At 41.3% G+C, this 15,012-nt stretch overlaps 1 protein-coding gene across 1 annotated transcript in view; it reads left to right on the top strand.

Annotated features, from left to right (window-relative positions):
• The window catches only part of slc45a4a (solute carrier family 45 member 4a), a 48,999-nt gene extending 37,744 nt beyond the window's left edge, over positions 1 to 11,255 (top strand). The window contains exons 4-16 of the mRNA XM_085791498.1: positions 660 to 848; positions 4,675 to 4,854; positions 4,972 to 5,162; positions 5,778 to 5,964; positions 6,153 to 6,614; positions 6,729 to 7,000; positions 7,283 to 7,444; positions 7,737 to 7,836; positions 7,957 to 8,037; positions 8,126 to 8,256; positions 8,588 to 8,656; positions 8,776 to 8,930; positions 9,092 to 11,255. Of these exons, the coding sequence (XP_085647624.1) occupies positions 660 to 848; positions 4,675 to 4,854; positions 4,972 to 5,162; positions 5,778 to 5,964; positions 6,153 to 6,614; positions 6,729 to 7,000; positions 7,283 to 7,444; positions 7,737 to 7,836; positions 7,957 to 8,037; positions 8,126 to 8,256; positions 8,588 to 8,656; positions 8,776 to 8,930; positions 9,092 to 9,281 (2,369 nt within the window). The 3' untranslated portion in view covers positions 9,282 to 11,255. The remainder of the gene's footprint in view (positions 1 to 659; positions 849 to 4,674; positions 4,855 to 4,971; positions 5,163 to 5,777; positions 5,965 to 6,152; positions 6,615 to 6,728; positions 7,001 to 7,282; positions 7,445 to 7,736; positions 7,837 to 7,956; positions 8,038 to 8,125; positions 8,257 to 8,587; positions 8,657 to 8,775; positions 8,931 to 9,091) is intronic.
• Positions 11,256 to 15,012: the final 3,757 nt, after the last annotated feature.

Here is a 15,012-nt window from a genome sequence, read left to right as displayed (position 1 = left end):
ATCACATGCAGCTTTATCATATTATAATATACTAAACTGTATGTACTAATTAGAATTACAGCAGTAGTTTATAGTGAACTTCGCTCTTAGTCAGTTTAATTCAGTTTACCAGGGAGATTTAAGGTGGATATAATAGCAGCGTGGTGGTAAAGCAGGTCAGTATCAGCATGTGCAAAACCCTCTACAGTGTACAGTGTTGTGGTGTAGCTGGTTTTATTGGGGCTTATTGGGATTAATGCTCTTTGATGCAGAGATGCTGAGCCTGAGGGGATAGTAAATGATCCCATCTTATGAAGTAAGTCATATCTCTAAGTGGTGTTACATCACCATTGCCCTGCTTCGTCTTTTTCGTGCATTGCAGAAATTCTAATCCATTATCTCCATCTTTGTCTTTAAGTTTGATTTCAGTTGAAAAATATTCTGTTTATTTCAAACTAATAAAATAAAAATGATGCCTTTCACTCCAACAGTTAGGATGTTACTTGCACCCCCTGGTGGTTGACAGAAAAACTTCACAGTCAAATCTAAGATGTTAATTTGGTTTTCTTTTGATGTCTCTATGAAAATCTTACAAAAACGTATAATAAGCTTTTCACTCCTCTCTTTAGCTGTCATCTCCATCTTTGACTCATGTTTGTCCTTTGTCTGTGTGTCCCCAGGTCTTCCAGAGCAGTACTACAGTCTGACGTGGTTCCTCAGCCCGGTCCTCGGCCTCATGTTCACTCCTCTGATCGGCTCGGCCAGCGACCGCTGCACCCTGCGATGGGGCCGGAGGAGGCCGTTCATCCTGGCTCTCTGTATAGGAACCCTGATCGGAGTGGCTCTGTTTCTAAATGGATCACTGATAGGTGAGTGTGTCACACGGTTTTTTGATGGACAATTCTTCTTCTTACTTGTTGCTGCTTTTCTGTGTTACATTTCAACATGTTGCCCTGCAGAGTGCAGACACTCAGCTGCAATTAAACACAGTTTAATAATCACAGGCTTAAACAAACTGTAGAAATCACAAAACATATCTGTTGAAAATAATCCAATAGTACTTGTAGAGAATTATATTTTCTAATTTTATCTAATTAAATGTCAGTTATTATATACTGTATATAACATCATGCCAAAGCACTTGTTTTATATATAAAAAAATAACTATATTGCTACAAACACTGTAATTTTATGTAGTCATTTTCATATTCTCATATTAATCACATACAGTAATTGTCGATTAAGTGTTAAACTGTATAGTTATACAGTCATATTACTAATCTGATAGTTATTTTCTTCCATAACTGTTTGGTTGTTTGGTCTGTAAAATATGAGAACACTGTGGATATTACCCATCAAATATCCTAGAGAGCACAAAGCAACATCATTAAATGTCTTTCACATTTATTAACGTGAAACCATAAAAGTTAGCTGCCCAGTCAATTACAATTGAAAAAGAGTCAAGCAGAAACTTGTAGCATAACTTCCCAGAGGCTAAAGTCCTCAGTCATGTCCGGATGTGTTTGTTTTTGACTGAAACATTTTTCATTAACTGTCACATGTGGATGAAGACGAGCAGCAAATCTGAAATCTGAAGCTTGATCCAGGAAATATAAACGAAAATTGATTAATTATGTCGACATTAAAATGATCTTATTATTGAGTAATCAGTTGATCTTTGCAGCTCTAGTTTACACATCTCAAAACAGAAACCTACAATGCTGAGTGCACACGTGCTGCTGTTACACACCAACCTGAAATTACACAAGTTTACTCTGTGCCATCTGCTGAACTCTGTTATCCAACAACGCTGTTATCTAAACCACCTGAGAGCACCACAGCCCCCCGGTGGGAAATGAACCCCAAACTGACGATGAGAGCAGCGTGGTCACTTTACCCAGCATGCACGTGTCCAAGAGATGAAATAAAAGAACGGGACCTCTTGCATCATAGCATCGCTTGGCGAAAGAGAGTCACGTCCTTGTAGTGTTGTTATCCTCATACAAACCTTCTACTTATTACATCACTCAAATGTCATGACAAGGTCATATTCATCCATTCCAATCAAAGTAATTGATCATCTGCCAATCATAGCACACAGATATTGATCCTGGGCCTAACTATGTCAGTGTTGTTCCAGTTGCAATGTCATTAACTGACATATTGTGGCTGCACATATGTAAACATGGCGTGCACACAGGAATAAACAGGAGCGTGAGGTTTGTGTAACCAATGGATTTTCAGGTGGTGTCAAACTGTGACATTTAAACTGAAATGGTTTTACAGTTTTTTTTTAATCAATAAGAGCAAGTTGTGAAACATAACAGAGAGAAACCACTGAACCAAGACGATGTTTACATATGTTGGCTCTGGTTAACATAAAATAAGAAGGAAAAATAATCTGCAAACATCCAAGCTTCCATACAGCAACTAGGAACTTGATGTATCAATTGCTGTCATTTTTTAATTAATTAAGTTATTAGTCACTTAAATAATGTCAATAAATTGATTAATCGAAAAATAAACCAGTTTTATCTTACAATCAATTTATCGTACAAATAATTCATAATTATAATTTCTCTTAAAAATAGTAAAAAAAAAAAAAAATACTCAAGTGCCGTTTGCAGGCTCTCAAAAGAGAAGATTGAAGAGTATTGTTGAATGTTTCTTAAAACAAACAATAGTCTGTTAAATTCAGTTCACCAGGTAGATTTAAGATGGATGCACAGTGACATAGCACTTGTAGACAGTGTTAAAATAATCATTCCAATAATTTATTTTAATAATTTCTCAAGCAAGTATAGATAAGTAAAATACATTTACAAATAATTAGTGAAGAAATGATAAATATTCTCAGATTTCCAAAGGGGAATTGAATTGCTGCTTTTCCTTGTCATATATTTAAACAGAATAAAGAGGACATCACCTTCAGCTCTGTCAGCTCTTGTGACAATTTGTTTTTAATATTTCATAGATTGTTATTGTAATATTTGACTAATTGAAAAAATAATTGGCAGATTTGTGTGCTTTGAAAAGATGAAGTGTTGTCCTCAACTTCAACTTCATACTCATTCATCTGATTTTGAGTTGTTGCCCATGTTAAATAATAGAGTGTCCGACGTGCTTCATATTCAAATGGACCAAATGGGTGAAAAATGTGCCGTGCAACAATAGCAGAGCTTTTTTAAAGGTCTCTAAATAGAACAAAGTTGGACAAATGGTGAGAGGAGATATAAATAACAAGAAGGGAGCTGTGTGAACTGTTTACTGTCAGCAGTTTCTATTCACTTCTATTCAAATCCACTCTGCTCTACCTCCATTCTTCTGCCCAGAGGTTGGCACTCAGGTCGCTTTAGGGCATCAGGGGAGTGTGTGCGTCTGTGTGTGTTGACCTGTATCCGTATGAGAAAAATGAGACAATAAAGAAAAAAATAGTGTACGTTTCCATGGTTGTGTAGATGTGGATGTGTGTGAACAACACCGGGTGACATGGGAAAAACGTAGTAATCTGTATACGAGCATGTGTGTGTGCATGGGATTGTGTGTATGTGTGTGTGTTGACATGGGAACACAGAAGCTGGCAGTTCACAGGGAAATGCTTCCTGTTTGCTTCTCTCTTTCTACCAATCACAATTTACTTCCTGTCTGCCTGCCTCGCCAGTGAGTAGGGTGACTCCATTGTCCAACACACACACACACACACACGCACATGCACACGTACACACATACACACTTTGCCTTCTATGAACGTTTTTGTTTCCCCGACATTAATGGATTTTGGTTTATGAAGTCATGCTGCGTCACACGGCTTCTCACTCTCCCTCTCCCTCTCTCTCTCTCTCTCTCTCACACACACACACACACACACACACACACACACACACACACACACACACACACACACACACACACACACAAACTTTTTTTATATACAGGTTGCTAAAGCTTTCCCATGTCGCTCTGTTTTGTTCTCACACGCTGATGCATTTACTCCGGCGCACTGACACAGACACACACTGAGCAGCTGGAAGGAACGACCGGGTCACAGATGTAATGAGACACACAAGGTCACACACACATCACATGCACGTTCACAAGCAGAGACACACACACAGACACACACCCACATCACACAACGCTGTATGGAAAATGTGCAGTGACCTGTGTGTGGGACTGCAGTTGTAGCTCAGCTATCAGGTATTGATCATTATGTGCAGCTCCGACCAGCGTTACATCAGCATTACAGCATGAATAAACAGCCACACTTACTATGTATTTACTCTTTACGTTGTGATTAGTTATTTGTTTACTTTTGCATTTTAACTGACTTTGACTTGAACACACTTTAAATCAACCTATTTATAGAAGAATTGTTCAACTTTACTAAAACTGGAAAACAAATGTAATGTTTATAAAAGTATTACATAAATATAATGCTCACACACTGTATATCAGCCAAATCTACCTCAGAACCACTGCTGATATATTCTAATATATAGTACTTTATTTTTTATTCCGTCTATCTAATTATTTATGCTTTTATGTCCTGTTACCGACACTATTTAACTGCCCTACAGGTGAATTATAAAGTTATTGAATTGTTTTTGATCGACTTTAAATTTTTATTTGATACAGTCTCCATTGTTGGTTTGTGTCTTGTGTATGAACAACAACAACACTCTCTCTCTCCATCAGGTCTGTCGCTAGGTGACGAGCAGGGGAGACAACCAATAGGTATCGTTCTTACTGTGCTTGGAGTCGTGGTGCTGGACTTCTGTGCGGACGCCACCGAGGGACCAATCAGAGCGTACCTGCTAGACGTGGCGGACACGGAGGAACAAGACATGGCGCTCAACATCCATGCCGCCTCAGCAGGTACGGCTGACATCGCACACACTCACACACACTAAAACTTTATAAGGACTTTTATGGGGATGCCTGCTCATGCCTCCTTCATCAAGTCTAAACCTGTTTGTGTGACTGTGTGTGCAGGTCTTGGTGGTGCGGTGGGCTACGCTCTTGGAGGTTTAGACTGGACGCACACCTTCCTCGGAGTCGCCTTCAAGTCCCAGGAGCAGATCCTGTTCTTCTTCGCCGCCATCCTCTTCTCTGTATCTGTGGTGTTGCATCTCTTCAGCATCGAGGAGCAGCAGTACTCGCCTCAGCACGACCGGCTGGACCAGGTACGCTGTGAACCATAAATCAAAGTTTAAATTTACTTTAATTTAAAATTTACTTTTTGAAATTATTAACATGTCATTGTAGTGTTTGGGTCTGCTACAAGACATTTCAGCAGCGAAGTCGCTAATGCAGCCACAACTGAGCATTTTAGATTTGAAAAGCCAGAGTCTGAAAAAAGTTGGATTCAGTTTTTCAGCACCCAGTCAGGTTTAATACGTCAGAATCCCTAGCAACCAATCCCGTTGATTTTTTTTGCATCTCATTTGTTGTTCACTGTGATGGTGACACTTCACATCTACTTATACAGCTAGCACCGCCGTTACCAAGCAACTCTAGTGGTGGTGGGCGGACGCAAGTCATGATACATTTGCATACTCATGAATATTCATAGAACCTCGATTTTTCAATGAGGGAGAAATAGTAGACGTGTTTTTAGTTTCTCTTTGAGAATTTTTTTAAACAACTTTTTTGTGGGAAAGCAGTAGCTTTTAGCAGCAAGTCATAGCAGAATGTTTTTTACAAATTTTAAAATGCTTCTTTAGGGAAACTTTAAAGTAAAAGAAAAAGAAAACAGAAGCCGAGCTTTTCTTTATGTCGTCTCACTGCTGTCTCACCAGGAGAGTCCAGATCCCAACAACCCAAAACCATCGGCCAACGGCAGGACTGGACTTCCCGCTCCCAAGTTGGAGATGATCGGAGAGGATGAAACAATGGACAGCTATGACCTCTACGACCCCTACGGAGATGACCAGTCAGAGCGGGGGGATATGGATATGGACTTTCTGGAGTTGGAGCTTGTGAGAAGTGAGTCTCTCCAAAAGACATGTCTCCATGTGATGGTTGATGCCGGTTCTCCTCCTCCTCCTCCTCCTCCTCCTCCTCCTCCTCCTCCTCCTCCTCCTCCTCCTCTTCCTCCTCCTCTGCTTGTTTATCACTTTTCCTCACAGTTCCTCTCATCTAAACTGATCCGCCCTCTCCTCGTCTCTCTTCAGGTAAAAGTGACAGCGTTCTTGCCATGGCCGACAGCACCCTCGACCACCTGGACCACGAAGCGATGTTCCTTTGCCACATAGAGCCGTCCATCTTCGCCGACCGCCTCTCGCCCTACCACGGCTCGCCACCCACCGCCTCCTCCCTCTTCAACCCCGGCCACAGCACTCCCCCTCCCCGGCTCGCCAGCATCAGACGCAGCAGCAGCGCGGGCAGCCAGGACCTGCTCCGCCCCCAGGCAGGCAACCACCAAACGCACGCTCCCGGCCCCAGGATATGCCGCCTTTCTGCTTTCTTGCAAGAGATGGAGAACGATGACGGACAGGAGGCGCTGCTCAACAACCAGCTGAATGAGCAGCGCACGCTGAATGGGCGGCTGTTAGCCAGTGTAACCAACCCTGACCGAGCCAACGGTAACAGACTGAGCTCTAAAGGACAGGCCCACCGTGCTGGGATGGTCAAAGGTCAGTATATTTATGTGTTATTATACCTATATGAATAAAAATATGACATAAAATGGAGAATGTGATGATGATAAAGAAAAAACCATCGCCTTTGTAACCCATCTCTTTTTCCAGCTGCCAGCACTGGAGCTCCCATGAGGCAGTCGCGTCACCGTCACATCTTCTACCGCCAGCCGTCCTGCACCTTCTCCTACTACGGCCGAGTGGGCAGCCACCGGTACCGTTACCGCCGGGCCAACGCCGCTTTCCTCATCAAGCCGTCTCGCAGCATGAACGACCTGTACGAGGTGGAGGCCAGACACAGGAGGAGGAGCAGACAGAGGAACAGACACCGGAGCGGAAACACCAACTCCTCCAGTGGAGACACGGAGAGCGAAGAGGGCGAGGTGAGGAGCCGCTGGAATTTACAACTCAAATAACAAACTGCGGTGCTATTAATATACTCCTCCTGCTGCCTCCGATGCTGGCACAGAAGCAGCACAGACCATAATGACCATGGGCAAATCCAAATCCAAGCAGTGGAATCACATAATACATTTTCAAGGGTTATTTTTTGCCACAAACCTGTAACCATGGCAACAAGGTGGCCCATGTCATTTCTTTTCCACTATGTAAACAGTCTCTTCTTGGCAGTAAATGGTGTAATATAATATTGTGTTAACTCTCAGGTTGAGACCACTGTGCGGCTGCTGTGGCTCTCCATGCTGAAGATGCCCCCGGAGCTGCTGCGACTGTGCGCCTGTCACCTGCTCACCTGGTTCTCCATCATCGCCGAGGCCGTCTTCTTCACCGACTTCATGGGACAAGTCATCTACCACGGAGACCCCACCGTACGAGCACCAGCAGCTAAACATACACAGCATGCGCTCTGCAGTGTTAACATTTAAATGAATGAAAAATAAATTGTGAATGTGTTTAAAATGGGAAACAAGTGCACTGAGGAAAAAAAACACTGTCATATCAGTCAAGAAAAAAAACCTTTTATACAGTAGGTCAGAAATGACAAAGAGAATCAGTTTATAGCAGCGCTCATGACTTAAGTGTCTACACAGGATGAGTCTTTGTTTTTGTCGTCTGCACGGCTCGGATAGAAACTGTCTGTTTCTCTCTCGTCTCCCTCAGGCTCCTGTTAACTCGACTTTGCTGGAAAATTATCACAGAGGAGTTCAGATGGGATGTTGGGGACTGGTTATCTATGCCATGACTGCTGCGACATGCTCAGGTAACCACACACACACACACACACACACACACACACTGCTGCTGGCTGTTTATAACCTCTAATGTACATTTTCAGACATGAAACTCTGAACTAAACTATCAACTAATTCGTCCTCTGCAGCTATTCTTCAGAAGTACCTTGACAACTTTGACCTGAGCATTAAGATTATCTACATCCTGGGGACACTTGGATTCTCCATAGGTATGAACCAGACCGTACAAACAGTAAAACAGAACAAGACCAACATGAGTTACTTTGTGTTTTCATCTGTCGTCTTTTCCCTCTATAGGAACTGCTGTCATGGCAATCTTCCCTAATGTGTATGTCTCCATGGTGATGATCAGCAGCATGGGCGTCATCTCCATGAGTATCTCCTACTGCCCCTACGCCCTGCTTGGACAGTATCATGAAATGAAAGAGGTACAGACTCACCTTTTGTTTTTTAGCTGACCACAGTTTGCTTTGTTTTTGCCAATCGATCAAATGTAATGTTACGTCACAGTGATTTAATTATTAATAGAAGAATGGATGGATCTATGAACTTGATATTTATCAGCTAGTAGCTGAAATCAGTTTCCCAGAAATTCACAATCTACCCCTGTTTGAGGACGTTAGCTACAGTGCCTGGTGTTTTATGGGAAAAATATTCTTAAATGAAAGTAAACATTTGTGACATCTTCATTAGAAACCAGAAGGTGATGATTAAGTGACAGACTCATTTCATTGGTTGGTTTCTCTCTACCTGCTGCAGTACATCCAGCACAGTCCTGGTAACTCCCGGAGAGGCTTTGGCATCGACTGCGCTATCCTATCCTGCCAGGTGTGTGTTCACATTGTCTTTATAAAATCCATGCTGCACGATCATATATATGTGTTATATTAGGCTAAAAAAAGGCTGTATTTTTATAATCCTAAAGTGGTATAAATTCTTTTTCTTAGGTGTACATCAGTCAGATCTTGGTGGCCTCAGCCCTGGGTGCAGTGGTGGAAGCGGTTGGCAGCGTTCGTGTCATTCCCCTGGTGGCCTCTGGGGGCTCCCTCCTTGGCTTCTTCACTGCCTGCTTTTTGGTCATTTACCCATCTCCACACAACGGGTGAGAAAACCACAGGAATAGTTGTTAGGAAATGTACCGTAGTTTGCTTTATTTCTATCGTGTCAGATGAGAAGAATGACACCAGGTAAAATGAAACAACCTAGCCTAGAAGCTGTCCTAAATTCTGTCCTAACAGTTGCGATCTTTCTTGCGGTTCCTAGGGACGGGGAATCGGCCAAAGCTTCGGAGAAACGCGCCTTGACCAAGCTGGAAAATACCAACAGCAACGAAGCGGCTGTAACTGTGGTGATAGAGAAACCCAGCTTCCTGAAACTCAACAAGGAGGGCAAGGCCACCACCACCACCACCACCACCACTTCCTGTCACACGGAGAACGAGTCTGCACTGTGATTGGCTGGCTGCACGGACGGACACGTTGCTGAAGACACGTCTGAATTCACTTTTATCATCAATGCTGTTTTGGAAAAGACCTGTGGATGTGTCTCCATCGCTGACATAGAGGAGAGAGAGGAGAGGAGGGCAGCTGGGGCGCTCTCTCCGTCTGCTTTTGCTTTTTCTGAGTGGGTGTATCTTGATTTGCTGCAGGAAACAACTCAATCTGAGGTGGGACCAGCGTCATACCAGACTGACTTACCCCTACAAAAAAAAAATCATTCTGGTCCCAGGGCTGTTTCAGCCATCACCGAAATTCCTTCCACTTCACCCTCGCAGACGTTTGACTGATCCGTCAGGGTCGTCCAGGAGTGAATAACTTGCAGGTCATGGTTTTAAAGAGAGGTCGTCTCTGTCTCTCAGGGCCTCTAGGAGGTGCTACTGAGAAGCCGCCTGGACAGGAAACTTCAGGGGATTCACATTTGTACATGAGAAACCTTACCCACACATGCACACACATGTCTGAATCTGAATCGAAAGAACACTGAATAATGAACTCTGCTGAACATTAAGTCCTCGAAGCTGCAATCATTAAAAAAAAAAAATGCTGAAATGGTTCTTCCTCACTGTGGAATCCGCTCGATTGAATCTTTGAATCTCCGTGATGTGGACGCTGATCGACGAGAGTGTGTGTGTGTGTGTGTGTGTCTGTACACAGTGTTCACCAAAATAAACCCAACACACTCAGCTTTGCGGGACTTTTACAGTGCTCTGCAACAGTAGCTTTAAGACTCTCGAGACTTTTTTGAAGTGGCACTTCTGAGACAAAAAGCCGAAGCCTGATGGTTCCTGAGGGGAAATGTTTGATCTTGAGCCCCTAAATTGATTGCGAGTTTCATTTTGTTTTGTTTTTGCCTTCCGTCACACGGCAAAAGTGCTAAAATCTTTGATTTAACTTTCACTCCAGGGCAAAGATGACGATATTGAAAAGGCTGCGCTCTACAGTGTGGAGCACGCGTGTGAAGTCACCTGTACATAGTTGAGAGTTTATAACAGTGAAACAGTGCAGATGTTTATTATTGAGAGAAATTCCAGGAAAGAAAGAGCAAAGATGCAATATGTTCAGCATACAGGGCATTACAATCCAAAATACTATTTTCATGATTTATTGAGGACCCAGAGAAAGCATGGATGATGGCGATAATGATGCTTCTGTTTGTTTTGAATAATCAGACTAACCTACATGCTGCATGTCCATAGACTGTAAATGTCAGAGGAGTGGAGAAGAGACAAACCAAACAACAGAGAAGAGACATGTAGAGTTTTTCTTCCTTGCTCCTTTTTTTTTTTAGTTTATAGAGAAAATGCTGTTAACACCATGTTTGTCACTAACTGCTGGGCCACTGTTTGTTGATGGAGCATACAGTCAGAAAAGAAAAGAGTTGTTTGAAATCCTCTTGGAGGCTGGTGGTAGTTGTTTGTCTTGGCAGTTTTTTGCTGCTTCCAGTGGATCCAGTGACTGTACCAGTAAAGACCAGGGCATATTACAACAGATCCTGGTAGATCTGGAGGAAAAACATCAGGTTTCTGGACCACATGTGATGTAATGGAGAAAAACAAGGTAAATCCCTCTAATGGGCCAAATATATAATCAGATATGTATAATCAGTAGAGAGAAGCAGAAAATAGCATTTTAGCTGCTAATTACTTGTGTGTGTGGCATGAAATGGTATTCAACAGAGGAGAGAAATGTCTCCATTTAAAAAAAAAAAAAAAAAAGTTCAGCATCTTATGACATGTGCTTATTCACTTTGTTGTTAGATGAGAAGATTGCTGTCTGTCCAGTAAATATAAAGCTACAGTCAGCAGCTGGTTAGCTTAGCTTGCTCTAACCAATAAGGTCTGCCTACAAGCACCTGTTTTGTCTTTGTGCAGATAAAATAAAACATAATAACACGCTAGTTTTAGAGGGGCTGGTAGGTAGATTTTGTTGCTCCTAGACTTTATGCTTAGCTATGCCAAGTTAGGCTTGTCAGCCGCTGGTTTTAGTCACATATTTAAATGAGACGTTAGAGCGATATCAGTCTTACTGAGGTCAAAAAAAAAAAAAGTAAAGTGTTTTTCCCAAAATGCTCAACTGCGGCTTTAAATGTTTGAGCTTAAGCAAGATTTGAATTGTTACAAATTTGGAAATGTATGTCTTAACTTTAATTTACCAAATTCAACCTTAATGATGAATCATTATTTATTTCTAGTTGGTTACTTTAATTCATTGAAGATGGGTCTTATCCATTTTGCAGCCCTGCCCCCAATTAAACAAAAGAGCCTTTTTTTTTTTTTTTTTTTTTAAAGTTTTCGCAAATTAGCTGCATTTGCTGTTTCATGGTCTGGTGATGGAGGAGGAAGTAAAACTGCTGAATGTAGCTTTACTCCGACCCTGTTAACATCCACACACAGCAGTAAGACCAACAGGCTAATCACAGAAATATCTGATTAAAAACATGGAGGGGATGAACGCTACTTATATAAAACTAATCTCTTAATAGTACTTATTGATATTGTATGTAGACCAATGAGGTTAAATAATCTTAATCTTGGGAATGTTTCCTTTGCTGACAATGCTGGACGTGTAAAAACAAACTTGAAGTTAGAAGGGCAAAGTTAAAGATTTTTATTGTTGTTTATTTCTTTGGACAAATCAGATCGTTTGTTGCAATAACGGCTTCAGTTAATCAGCCGGGCTGGAGGACTGGGAGAGATTTGTGTGGGCAGAGCAGGGTCATTTGGTTCTGGGTGTTGTTCCTGCCGTCTGACAGGGTGGAAGGCCGTGGATATTTGGGTCAGTTTTTTTCCTTTCAGCTCAATCAGCTGAAACATGCAAATTGAAAGGAATTGAAATGGAAAATTGCAGTGGGTTCATTTCTGAGTGAAAGAGTGTGTATTAAAGAATTTAGTGCAGAACCTTTTTTTTTTGAGGAGGGTTTTCGAGGCGAATTTACTCACTGATGTCGTGGTTGTTATTTTTTTCCACTCGGGGTTGGCGTTGCAGAGTTAGCCCTGTTTTTTATTTTTTTCATTTTATTTTATTCAATTCCTTCCATAATTTCAGGTACATTCAGTAAGTCCCAGAGCAGAACAGAGAGGCTAAAGAATATTTATATTTAGTTTCCTGGGTTAAAAAAGAAAGAAAGAATAGAAAGAAAGCAGGGATGGGATGATGACAAAAGATGAGGAGGTACAGGTGCCACAGTTTTTTTGCACGGCTTCTGTAACCACTAGGGCAATAAAATATTCTGGATAAAAAAATGGACACACAACTTCAGTTTAAGGACAAAACATGAAGATAAAAAAAACAAAACAAAAAACTTTGGGTTTGGGAGGTTTGCATGCAATAATGCATGTGTGGAACACCAAAGTATGACTCTGTACAAATCACTCCAAGCTCTTTTCTTTATTGTCCTAATAGGTCAGGGATGTATTTTCTAATGCATGGCTGGATGTTTGTGTCTTTTTGTTTGAACTTAAATGTGTTTTAAGAAAAAAAAATACAACAAAAAAACCAACATGTACTCTTTAAGCTGAAGCATTGAGCTCGGTCTGGGTCAGTACACTCTTAACAAGCATGTGACCTTTTTACATTTTTGCACATTAATGAGTCAAGTGTCAGACAGCGCTCATCTTGTCGCTTTTCAGCACAACACACACGTGGACAGAAGGTGTGGGAATGCATAAAAAAAGACGAGATGTGTGTTGTCCAGGGCAACACTCCTTGTTAAAAGTGTAGGCGTGAAAATCCAAGCCGTGAATACTTGAAGTGCAACACGAGTGTTTCTGTTCCAATGCAGTGGAAAGTCTTTTAATTTGGAGGGAGGAGGGGTTGTTGTTGTTTTTAATGTCCCAAGCCTTTTTACCGTTGACTCTGGAATGTTCAGACAGCTCGGCCACTCGCTCGGCCTGCTGGGAGATTGAGTTCTTACCTTTGATTCCATCTGGTGACTTAAATGTTTGAAAAAAAAAATAGTAAATGAATGTGAGTTGATTTCAGCTGAAATCATTTTTGTTTTGATCGACAAAGCCAGGGGGGGTGGGGGTCTGACATTGCACAGAACTTGCACATAATAAGTTAATAAGAAAATACAAAAACAGTAGAATTGTGTTGCAGAATGAAAAAAAAAATAACTGTGGATATTTATTTTTTGAGTTTTCTTATCTATAAAGGACACTTTTCACCTAGTTTCCAAAAGAGTGAATTAAAGTTATTCTATTTGCTCTATTTGTGGGAGATGTTACAGAAATGGACTGGATTCTATGTATGTGTGTTTGTGTGTGTGTGTGTGAGCAGTCGTCTCACAGCTGCTCACATTTTAAAGTAAAAGGCGTGTGGAGGAGCTAAAAGGAGTGTGTTAAAAACAAATGTCATCTCAGTGTTTGTACTTTGGTTCTTGTTCTCTGTTCTTTGCAATCACTTGGTTTACACTTAACTCTGGAGTCGACGGCTGCAATACCGGAGCTTATTTACAAATCTTTTTTGTCTCTGTTCTGGTGTTTTAACTCAACTAGAAAATGTCTTTTTTTTGTATCTGTACTCTGACTTTTAGGCAGAGCCACACACAATAGTTTGGCCTTTGCACTTTTTTCAGTGGCAGCCATGTCGGCTCCACCGTCCCAATCACTGAATGAATGTGCCGACGTGATGACGCTGTTTCATACTTCCAGCCAGCAGCTGTGTGTCTGTGGCAGCAGCATGGCAGCCATGCAGTTAGTCCAACCTGGCCAAACTGTGTGTGTGTGTGTTCGGTGTGTGTGGCTCTGCCTTCAGTAAACTGTGTGTGAATGACGGAGGAGTGAGATGCCTATATATATATATATATACTTTGATCTTCACAGAGATTAAATCAAGAAAAATGCTTAAAGAATGGGAAAGCAAGTATGTGCAGTGTACTATATATGACATGCCTTGTTATTTTAAAAAAAAAAGTGTAAATATACATATTTCTCTTTTAGTTTCTTCTTTTTTGCTGCTATAAAAAAGATGATTATTTTTGTTAGTAGTTTTGTTTTCTATATAAAGACTGTATATATCTCTGTGTTCTGTAAATATGCTTGAGCCTTCATATGTAGGACTCTGGATGAACACTGTATGGAACGCACCTTTAAAATCTGTTCAGAACTTAACTAACAATGTCTCATTTCATTATTTAACATTTTTTACTCATCTTCTGATGCATCTGGGATGATGATGACTTGATTTGACTCAACACAAGCAATTAATGTGCACACATAATACATAAAAGCAGGACACACGAAAGTCTCAAAATAAAATGAACAATAATCTGTTGTGGATTTTATAACAAATCAGATTATATTTATTTGTATTCGCATAACACTTTTCAGTATAAACACTCTTTTATATGAGTCAAACATAAAATATCCAAACAAACTAAAGAGACTGAGGAGAAAAGGTGGGAGACATGTCATTATCTGTGTGACTGCTGATCTGCAGTTTCAGGAACTTGGACAGAATGAGCTAGTTCAGCATCTTCAAACCAGAATACTGGTTTCCCATGATGCTGCGGGGTCAGGCAATGGAGGAACTTTGTTCCTGCAGAGTCAGATTTCTGTCTCACACACGGGGTCACAGCCCCTCTCTCCTTCCATCGAGAGAAACCAGAGGAGGAACCTGAAACTTGTGTGTGTGTGCGCGAGCGCGTGTGATCTAGACTCATCTTGTGACAGCAGGACCAGCTGA

This window comes from Trachurus japonicus, chromosome 11 (genome assembly GCF_045865225.1).
Source record: "Trachurus japonicus isolate A0001 chromosome 11, Traja_1.0".
Classification (NCBI taxonomy): Eukaryota; Metazoa; Chordata; class Actinopteri; order Carangiformes; family Carangidae; genus Trachurus; species Trachurus japonicus.
The sequence above is the reverse complement of the archived record's forward strand: the minus strand, read 5'-3'. Positions and strand labels throughout refer to the sequence as shown.